The sequence below is a fragment of the Atta cephalotes genome (genome assembly GCF_000143395.1).
Source record: "Atta cephalotes unplaced genomic scaffold scaffold00006, whole genome shotgun sequence".
Classification (NCBI taxonomy): Eukaryota; Metazoa; Arthropoda; class Insecta; order Hymenoptera; family Formicidae; genus Atta; species Atta cephalotes.
The window spans coordinates 5576640-5588329 of record NW_012130070.1 but is presented as its reverse complement, the minus strand read 5'-3'; the positions used below and the strand labels follow the sequence as shown (position 1 = coordinate 5588329).

At 36.0% G+C, this 11690-nt stretch overlaps 1 protein-coding gene across 1 annotated transcript; it reads left to right on the top strand.

The window, feature by feature from the left end:
* Positions 1-4357: 4357 nt before the first annotated feature.
* Positions 4358-6082, top strand: LOC105626761 (pro-resilin). The gene is made up of 2 exons (XM_012208056.1): positions 4358-4375; positions 5534-6082. The coding sequence occupies exons 1-2, from the start codon at positions 4358-4360 to the stop codon at positions 6080-6082; spliced, it is 567 nt and encodes a 188-aa protein (XP_012063446.1).
* The last annotated feature ends 5608 nt before the right edge of the window (positions 6083-11690 follow it).

Genomic DNA, 11690 nt, shown 5'->3' with positions numbered 1-11690 from the left:
ATAATATATATATATATATATATATATATATATATATATAAAATGAGAAAATGATTATGAAAATAAACGTTATTGTTATATCTCCGAACATACGAATGGGCAAAAAGGAGCATCCAGATTAAAAATCTCTCTCCAGCGTACGAAATCTACCGAATGTAGACTCCAACGACCGGGTCACCGATTGCAGCTGCCTCACGATTTTTGCGTAATCGAATATAATGCTGCTGATACAAACAACACAACAGAGATACAACTGTCTACTAAAAAGTTCCCGCATACATGCGCCGAAATTATAGTCCAACTGTAGAATCGTATCTATTAGCGAGCGAATGGCAAGGACACGTGAAAGTATAATCGTCGATCTTTGCCAAACCGGACAGCGCAAAACAGTGGGATAAAAAAAGAGAAAACAAAAAGGAAAGAACTAAAAGAAGGATCAGGCGAATCGGATCGAACGTGGAGCGTAGAGGAAAGCGGAGGCAGGAGGTGGAACGAGCGGACCAGATATACAGGGTCGTATACGCGCGAAGAAGTGGGTCGAGAGTTCACAGGCCGGATAATTAAATTCCTCACCGAAGAAAGTGTTTTCCCTCTCGTTTAGCCATCACCCTACCTCCCACCTTTCCCCTTTTTCACCCCCGAGGCAAGGAATGGGAGCCGGATGTATTGGCCGACACGCTACGTTGCTAGACTAGCCGTAATGGACTTCCTCCTCCATTAGACGCCTACAAATCTCCCACCGTCGTGAATATTCAACAGACCGAGTTCCCTTTTAATTACGTTTCGAACATCGATTAGTTTAAACCACGATTACGAGTTTGAGACCTGTAGGGCGAATTTCACTACTGTCGTGAGTTGCTAGAATAAGTCTGGATTGCGGAAGTTAGACGCATCAATTAAGCTAGCTGAAGCAATCCTGGCTGAAACTGTTCTCCACGCGTTAATTTCAAAATGCAATTTGTCATAGGTCGGCGTATGATCAAAAGCCATCTGGCGTTACATGAAATCATTATCGTTTAAAATCGCCGGGAGGATATTGGCGCAGCGTTCCTTTCCTTTGACCGGGCAAGTGCAGTTAATGCACCGGGAATACTTTAATTTTATGCTACAACGCGCAGCCGCATGTTGATGCATGCAAGACGAAGAGGATCGATGATTACGTCTATCCAAAAGCACGGAAGCTTCATCGCGCGGATGATACAATGATGGCGAACCGCGTACTTTTCTTCCTGATGTTTGAGACTCTCTTTCTGCGACCAAGAGCTAACGGTTCTACCGAATGATTGTGCAGTCCGTCGTTCGGTCTCATCCTTACAAAATAGTTTTACAGATAGTAAATTATTTCTTCCCGTCGGCATGTCACAACTTTTCTCTAATATCGTATTATCGCCTACATGAAATATATCTATCGTAAAACATCGCTGCATGTTTGTCTTAATTAATTCTTACTTTTTATCATTGTACTAATTGCCTATAAACGCGCTGGAAATTAGCATATATTATGAGGGATATAAGTATTATAAAATACAAAGCAATCTTAGTGTCAGAGAACATCAAATTTCCATATCAAATCCATACGTGCCAAAATTAATCAATTTGAGACATTTCTTGATAAGCAAACAGATCTAGTCATTTCATTCACTAATTATTCGATATAGGTTAATTATCCTTGTCTAAAACATTCAAATATGGAATATATTAATGTTCTCTACGCAATGTCAATAAAATATGTTGACTGACATGACCTCAATTAAAATCACCATTTAAAAAAAAGAGTATAAGAGATACGTCGAAGGACAAAACGTGGCAATGATATGAAAAATCTGTGTTCTCAATCAATTCTGTTTCCATTTTATTTTAAATGAGATATACATAAATTTTTACGAAATTTAGATTAGATGTAACGCTGTACCAAGCCTCTACTCGAAAAAATGCTAAAAAGCAGGGATCCTCTTTTCCTCTGGAAGATGCATCATTAACTAAATCGAGAGTGACATGATTGTTGTCGCGTGACCTCAAGCACTTTGAAATTACTATTAACTTTCTTTCAAATGATCTATCCAGTGTAGTCGTTTGATTATTGCTGATTGTCTAAATAGGCTATATTCCACATTTATAGTACAGATTTGCAGCATAGATTTTTAGTATACAGTATAGTATATAGTACAGTTAATTTTAATATAGTCATTTCCTAAACAATTGAAAATCGATAGATTAAAAGTTGCATAGATTATAGACATTTCAGTTATTTATAATGCGTTTACACAATATTTTATAATATTAACTTTCAAAAAAACATAAATTCATAATTTCTTTTTAGTTTTTTAACACTAATAATAATTTATCCATTTTTTACTATAGTAATATACATATTTATCAGCGAAATATTATCCATTAAGTACTGATTTAGTAAATATACCGATATCGTTGAAATTAAATAATTATATTTCATTATATAAATATATATAAAAAATTTATAGATAAAATAATTTCTATGAATTCAAACAAATATATAATTAAAATTAATAAATAAAATAAAATATTAAACGTGGCAATCATTCATCTTTTACACATATTATTACAAAAATAAATCAACGATACATGCAAAAAAATATATTTGGGGCGTAAAATATGATTTACAATTTACGAAAAAATGTCCAATGAGGAAATGATTCGATGCACATCCGGTACTATGGATTGCGCGTGAACAATGGAAATCTGTTACGTAATATTCCTTTAAGTTCAACTTCTATTACATAATGTACTTTTATAGCTTCGTCGAATAAATAATGTTTATGAACTGGAAGCTTATTATAGCATACGCGGTCATAAAGTCACAGCAACTGTAATTAATACATAAATATCTTTATCAATGTTTAGAACTCTCTTTTATATTACATTACAAAATATATATTTGGATTTGTACTTACATGTGATGAATTTTATTTATAATTAGAGAGACATTTAAAGGGGAAAATTTATCTTGCACGATGTAACGCATGAATTCTGAATTATTTCACGCCCGTTAATTAATTCTTTTATGAATCGCGAGAAATGTTTGGCATGCGCTGGTTATATATCGTTACGAATAGTAAATGAATACTGTATTAGTAGTAAAGCTAATGAATAATATGGTGATAAGCCAGGAACTCAATTGTGTCATTGAATATCGACCCTCTGGCTTTCGAATATGTGATGACATCAATTTCGTTGTGTTATCTAACGAAAAAAGAACTATTCATTGGCAACGATGATCCATCAAGGTAAAATCTTAAATAGAATGTCTTTCATAACGAACATTTTATATATTCTTGTCGCGCAAAATTAATTTACAGAATAGTACACGTATAGCATTTTATAGTGATATGTTGTAACATAATGTTGCTACATAGGCTGAGCAATGTTTACTTAATCTTACTTAATATTAAATTTTATATTTTATTTTTAATAAAAATTGGTAGAGCTAAATATGAACTTTCTTTTCAAAATATTTTTGCGATAAAAAATTAATTTCTCTTTAAAATTGATTAATTATCATGATTTATGCAGATTCATTTGTAAAAGGATTGATCAAAAATTGTTATTACTTTAAGCTTTTAATCCTCGGGAAGATAAAGCTTAACAAAGAAAAGATATTCTTCAAATCCAGATAAACGTAATATAAATACATATTCACGAAATATAAAAAACTATTTTTAGAATGAATATTAATTTCTCTAGCGCGATTTACAAATGTGAGCTATATTTGTATTTTATTGTTCACTATATAGCCGCACATATTGGATCCGTTTTTTATTCCTGCACTAGAACTGTCTCACTTTCTCCAAATATCAAATATATACCTATCTCACTTTAAGTTCCAAAAGTATATACAAGTTGAGCCACAGAAAACAGATCTTAGTCACGAGCAAAAAAGAAATAGAAAATATAAAAGATACGCAGACTAATCTCTGGCAGATAGACGTAATAAATTTACAGAACTAAAAGGCTTCTCCGTTACGACAAAGCACTCGACTAGAGTCTAGGTCTAGGACGTAAGTAGGGAGACTTAGACTAAGAGTTTAAGAGGCTAAGAGTTTCGCAAGAGGAGACTATCCGAAATCTCGAGTATATTAGCGATCCTCCGACGAAGAGGATAGGTGGATGTTCGGAGTCTAGAGAGAATAAAAGAGAGACGTACGAGATCGGGAGGAGAGGGAGAGAATCGTCTCACAACTGAATTACTCTCACTTGAGAGGCCCTGTCTCTTCTTCGTGGGGGCCGCATGTATATCTCCCTGCTTCTCTTGGGGGGTATAAATGACTCCGGTCTACCTTCCACGAAGTCACAGAACTGAGGCGGCATCGCAGAAGCCGACATGAATCCTCTGATCGCGGTAAGCACGTTTTTTTTCTCATACTTATATTAAGAAGCTATATTTGTGCGAAATGGAGAGAGCAGAGGGCTAAAAAAGAAAAAGAAAGCGAGTAAGGAAATGTGGTGCATGAGTGTACGTACGCGTGCGGATGGGAGAAATCGTGAAAGGAAGAGTGTAAGGAGCACATCAAGTGATCGAAATCTCGGTAGAAAAAGCGAGTGCTGCTTTTTTCTCAATTTTTGCATCCTTATTATTGCTTTATTATCACCTCTGATCTTGTACATTTTCGCATTTCACATTTTAATTCGTTAATAGAGACGTTTAATACAACAGTGCTTTCCTTTTTATTCGTATCTCTTTAATTTCTTACACTCGTGAAGTAGCGATGATGATACAGAATTAAAAACGTACGATTAGCGAAAGTTACGAAATATCATTGTTTTTAATTAGATTCGTTTTTTCCTGTCAAAAAAATTATTAGTCATTGATTTTTCATAATTATTCTAGTTACATTGCTCGAAAAATTCATAACAATTTATAAAATTCATAACTGAGGCTTAAATAAAATTTCAAGAATTCAAAATTTAATAAAAAAATCTCTATTCTGTAAATTTTCGTTGAAATAGTAAATATTCGACTCGTAAATATGTGTACTTTTATATTTTTCTATAACTTATCTTTTTTTGATTATGAGCTATATGATAATAAAATTTGGAAAGTATGCTTTTTTATAAATAAACTTAAATCTGAAAGCTCTCGAGAAATCTCAAAAAAAATTCTAAGTCATATTGTACTTCATTAATGTAAATAAATCTTACATAAATAAAATATATAGTATATAAAAATTAAATGTGACTTATAAAAAGCTTCTTATAATAAGCATAAGCATTTCTATAAAAATCTGAATTTTTAAATCTTTAATTTAGCTGAGTACTTTGAAAAACGTGATAAGTATTCTTATATATGTCATTTTAAATATAAATAATAATTTATAGAATATGCAATTTGCTGTGAATCAACAGATATGTATTAACATGTGCGTGTATATATGTATAATTTAGTATGTGTGTAATATAATTCGATTGCAGTTACAATTAAGCATATAGATAGCATGAAAGAGTCAAACAAGTCCATTGTTTTACTAAAGTTGTTTTACTAAATTCCTTTATGTTACAGTGTATGATTGTCGGTCTGGCAGGGTTCGCCCTGGCGGAGCCGCCTGTGTCCTCCGGTTACAGCTACAGCAGACCTTCCGGTGGCGGCGGCGGTGGTGGTTTCTCTTTTGGCGGTGGTGGCTCCTTCGGTGGCGCCTTTGGCGGCGGTGGTGGTTACACCCAAGTATCCACTGGCTATCAGACTAGCGAAGGCGCTTCCGTGGACGGCGCACTGCTCGAACAAATCCGTCAGATCCTTCTGAAGGAGGAACTACAGTCCCAACAGTCTGGCGGATTTGGTGGAGGCGGATATGCTCCTAGCTCTAGTTACGGGGCACCATCGTCGCAATACGGCGTCCCGTCAACGCAATATGGTGTGCCCAGCTATCAGACCCGCGTTGTAGGCATCGATCTTGAAGGCATCAGGCAAGCTATCCAGGTGGCCCAATTCAATCAGGTCAGCCAAGGCCCCGGAGGCTACCCCAGCGGACCCAGCACTAGCTATGGAACGCCCAGCAATAGTTATGGAGCACCTAGTAGGCCGGGCAATAGCTACGGTGCGCCGTTCTAAAAAATCACTTTGATTTGGATGATATTGATGATGATGAAAGAGAGAGAGAATGAGCGAGAGAAAGCGAGAGAGAATGAGAGAGAGAGAGAGAGAGAGAGAGAGAGAGAGAGAGAGAGAGAGATAAGAGTGGATAATGGCACCGGTCGATGACAACGACTACTTTCCGAGAGTTTCAACGCAGCCGAAACTCGCCAACGCGAAAAACTCACGGAGAAGATCATAACCGTTTATTACCAGTTTCTCCCAAAGTGACACATTCCTTGGGCTCGCAACTCGGAAGGTCGTCGATGCCAACAAGTCAAATTGTCGCGCGGAATCGCTTCACATAGATCAATATTCGAACATTGTCCGAAAGGAATTGAATCATCGTGTTATCCGCGTTACTCAGCTTACCTCGTGACTTCAGAACACGTCCTTTGACTAATCAATGTCAATGGACCGGGCCAGTCAGGACGAAGACACACACGAGAAGCAGAAATGGGAACGAACAGGATGACGTTTGGTCCGTTGGAGATAAAAAATAGTCGTCGCTTCAACGGATCAGGGTCTTCTGGAATCCACCAAAAGAGTAGCGCCGAGTATACGTGGACCAGCATCTTTCCCCCGGGCCCCTTGACTTGTCGAGAATCCAACGGTCGTCGCTTTGACAAGTCCGCGGGGTCCGCGGGAGTGAACATGGCCCAATTTTCCTACCTTTTTCGACCCTCTTTTTCCTTCCATTTCCGGAAGGGACAGGGTCGCTTAAGATGATCTTGGGCGATCGGCGCGGTGCCGAAGTCTATCGTACCAAAATCGCATCATCGCGGTCGTGTCCGCGAATCGAAAAATCGAGGAACATGATAAGTCAAGGAGGGGAACAAGCGTAGTCGTTGACGCAAACACACTTCACACTTCATCCCCGGCGATTGCGTTCGCTTTCGTCAGGACACTCATATTACAATAGAAAGGACGGAGCAGGAGGACTAGGAGGAGGAGGCCGACAAGCCGAAGACGTGATCAGCGCGATATAAACGCGCCTTGTAAATAAAAATATGTCGCTGTACCGCGGCGTCCGCTGTTGTAACGCGAATCAGTTCTTCCGTCGAAGAATCGTCTCACCGAAATCCTTATCCGGGACATCCAGAGTCAGTTTCTGGTTCGTGAGAGAAGATGATGGCTTCCGAACTATTTCTTTTTCAACCCTGAAGAAGAACTCGGAAAAATTGGATACCCGGAGTCATTACGCGCAAGTAAAGTCGATTTCGCAGGAATATCGACCTCTACCTGTCTGAAGAAAGAGAAGATTCATGTGACACAAGGAGTGATCCGGATTACAAAGCGGATGCCGCCGTGTCCGAGCAACACGTACAGCCGACGCCACAAATACACACTATTTTTTATACATAACGCTCTTTAACCACGCATCTTTTTGTACTTGTATAAAGGCTTTTTTTTGTAGAAAAAAGAATAAAAAAAGAACGTCGCCACCGTTGAAAACCCCGTGTATTTCTCCTCTTTGTCGTGCAGCGGAACGCTTCGCTTCCGGCGTATTCGCTGACCTCTTCCTTGCTATTCCCAATCTCACCTTTCCTCAATCGCTGTCGATGATCACGATTATCGCAATTCTATCATGGTTCTACGTCCCTCCATTCGATGACCTCACGATTGCCCCCCGGAGGCACGCTTGTCCCTCGAATCGATTCGTGCGGTTTTTTTTCGTTGTATCTCCTGAAGACATCCGATCGTTTCTCTTTTTCTTCGACGTTTTGAGAGATCGGCGCCTTTCTCCTTTCACTCGCAAACCCGCGAGCTAGTGGGTATCGCATTAGCCTTGCCTGAGGAGAGGAGAAGAGACTTCTTCATCTGAACATGTAAATTCTCACGCAAAGAAGAACCGCATCGCAAAAGGGCATCGTGTTACGAAAGAGAAAAAGAGAGTGAAAAAGAGGGAGGGAAAGAAAAAAAAACAGCGAAAAAAGAATCTGGCTATTGGTAAAGATTCGAAAGCAGTTTTACGTCCACATCGAGACGATGTGGAGTCTCCTCAGATTACCTGGGCAAAGGATATCCGGAAAGATAAGGGGGAAGCGGAGTCTATCTTGTTTTTTCTTTTCTCTTGCATGTCGAAGATGTATGTTTCTCTCGTTTTATTTTATGCAATCACGATCTTGAGATGATTTGCGCTTCTCTTCCCGCTCGAGTAATGCCTGAGATTAACATCTAAGCTTCCCGAGTTTCTTGATTACAAAGAGAATGACGTAAGTCGCTTGAGTGAACATATTCTTGTATGTTTCGGATTTCACGTCGGAAAATGAAAAGATACGAGTATCTGCATGGTATGATTTGATATGCAACTAATTATTTTCTCTGGAATGTTAAAATCGAAAAATTGTCTTCAGCAATCAAGTCTTTAAAATAGGCGTTTCAATTTGTATTGTCGCAATTATAAATTAAATTTATCAGATTAAATTGAATTAACTAAACATAATTAGATATCAAAGAAGCAATGATAATCCAATCCCTTCAGTTAAAAATAATATTTTGTTATTTTTTACTTTCATATGTGTCAAATAAATGAATTCCATTTCTGTGGTTAGTTTCAAAAACAATAATATTGATATATTTCCTTAATAAATAAACTATTGTATAAATTTAAGTTAAATTAAATATATTTTTTCTAATGAAATTATTTGACTCCATTGTCTTTGATTAAATTAATGATTGAATAGAAGCAATGACGATTTATAGAAATAATTAAATAATTATTCAAATTGAGTATAATTTGACATTAAATTAAATTATGAAAGATCGATGTTTTTTTCACGACAAGCCATCTTTTGAATTAATTGATCAAAAAAACGAGAAGCTGAGAAAATAGTTTAATACGAGTTTTTAATAGATTAGTTAATCATTCTGGACGAAGAGTCATTTATAGACACTGTTATCTCAAAAACACTTAATTAACATGTTTTGTAGGTAGCAGCCGCAGACATTTATGACGACATTCATCAGCGGCGGTTCCATGCAGTGCCACTTGTGTGCTTACGATGACAAATCATTACAATGATTACAGATTTTCTCCATGAATAATAAATGAGTAATTTTAAGTTCTAAGGAGAGACAATAGATGCGCATCGCAAATTTACGATCACATGTTTGCCGCGGCTCTCACTCATAAATGGCAAAAATAATTTGTATGAACATCACTAAACATCATAAGTAATGTGATATCACGCAAAATTGTGATAACACCATAAAATTAAGAATTAATCGAGGTGCGGTTGATGTTAGATTCAACGTTAGTCAACGTATAAAATTTAATTGCACGTCATAGGCAGATGAATACTCGCGAGAAATGGTACACAGAAAGAATTTTGCTGAAATATCTAAAACTTTAGCTAAATACAAATCTGAAAATAATTTAGTTAGACCATCAAAATAATTACGTAGGAATCTCAAGCATAAAGAGTAATGTTACAAAAAGTTTTGACATTCCACACGTAGTTTGAGCACTTTACTTAATTATTTTAATGATCCAACACAATTATTTTCAAGTCCGTATCTAACTAAATTTTTAACAAAACCGTTTTTTCTGTGTAAACAGGACATTCTTTTAGTTCAAAAATATATTAAAAAATCATATCATTAATTACTGAGCTAAAATATAAAAGTACGAAATTTAAAAGGATAAATAAATATAGAAATCTAAAACGCTGTATTTTATGCAGGTAAAACAAATTTAATAAAACACATTTCTATAGATAGAATTATTATCGATTGAATTGGTTCTTTTATAAATTAAGTATTTAACTTACAAATGATTCATGATCACGGATAAGTTTTCTCCGGATTCTTCACATATATCTCCGCGCGATATTGCAATTTATGGTATTTACGCATGCACGCGTAGGAAAAATTTCATAAATTATAGATCCGTTATGTTAGGTAATGGGAAAACGCTGATATTACGTTTAAATGGTATAGGCTCGGAATGGTTAGATAAGAGAATGAGTGCCAATAAAGTGAAACATTTGTCGATAATGCTGAAGAATTATCGAATGACTTTATCGAGTCCATGTAATGTCGATGAATAAGAAGTTATATCTAACTTCTCCTATCGGGGATTGCATAAACTGTATCTCCGTAAAACGATTGTCGACAATTGCTCTTTCACGACGTTGTATTCTGCGCGATCAACATGATATATTATTTCCGCGTTGTCGAGCATCTTCGAAGACGTCCATGACAAGCGGCTGATAAAAAGACAGGTACAAATTTATAACGGAACTGAGAAACAAGAAAAGTAATATTTCATGTCAAAAGGGAAATGTATTTGGAATAATTTTCGCAACAGAAACTCAATTCTAGCGTGAGAAATATTTTCGTAAAACACATAAAAATTGCACGAAAAGAACAATTTTATTGAAATAAAAATTTAGATATAAATCTGAAAGTAATATATTGGATTATATAAAAATAATTATGTGAGAACACATTCAAGCATAATAATAATATTGCAAAAAGCATTTGACATATTCTAGCAACTTGTTTGAGCATTCAATATAATTATTTAGGCATACAAATATGCGTAAGATGACGAAAAGCAGATAATTTTGTAATTCCAAAGGTGATTTTTCCGCGTGCTTTCTGTCGAAGGTAATGACACGACGATCGCGCGAAGCGAAACGTCGTACATACAAAGCTGGCGTACAAGCGATTTGCGTGATGGCAAAGCACGCAGAAACATAGTGATGACTTCACTACAAAGTGTCTATTAAAAATGGTTCCGTGGGAGACGAAGGAAAGCGTGGTATCAGCCAGGCTATCTGTCCCGAAAGACCTTACGTGTGTACCTGCAACGTCCACGGCAGGGAAAGTGCCGCGTATACGATTCGTGTCAGGGAGTACGGTGAGATCGAGCAGAAGAGGACGAAGAGATGGTGAGGTGCATACACGCGGTGTGAGAGTCTGGAATTTTGCAAGAGATGCTCGTCCACCGACATGCGAAAGGAGAGAAATATGCCACGATAATCTACGCTCCAGTTACACTGGCACACGATTCATTTCAATCGTGCGTACGATTGTTACGATATCCCTGATTATGTACCTGTTTTTGCATCATCTATACAAGTTAGAGAACAAATTACAACAATTTATAGAAATTAATTGCGCTACCATTGCAACGAAAATGTATTACTAATAAGAAAATAATAGCTTCTATTTAATTCATAACAATACATGTACATATTTGGTAGCTTTTTAAAAATAATCAGACGTGATAGAAATTAAATGAAAACTTATTGTTAGTATGACTAAATTAATATTACTACACATAAAATCATCAAAATAACTAACATTTTTATGACGGTTATATTTTCCGAGATTTTTTTACTCTTGTTGCAATATGTACAATAAATAAATAAAATAATCAAGTTACTTTCTCTTTTTTCAATGGAAGGTGTATAGCATATTTAAATAGTAGAAATAAATACGTTAATCATTGGTAATTCTATTATTAAAAAATAATGATGTAATATATCTATTAAACAAAATGTAAAAAATTTTTTTCTCGGGCATATTTATTCAATATATATATATATATATATATATATATATATATATATATATA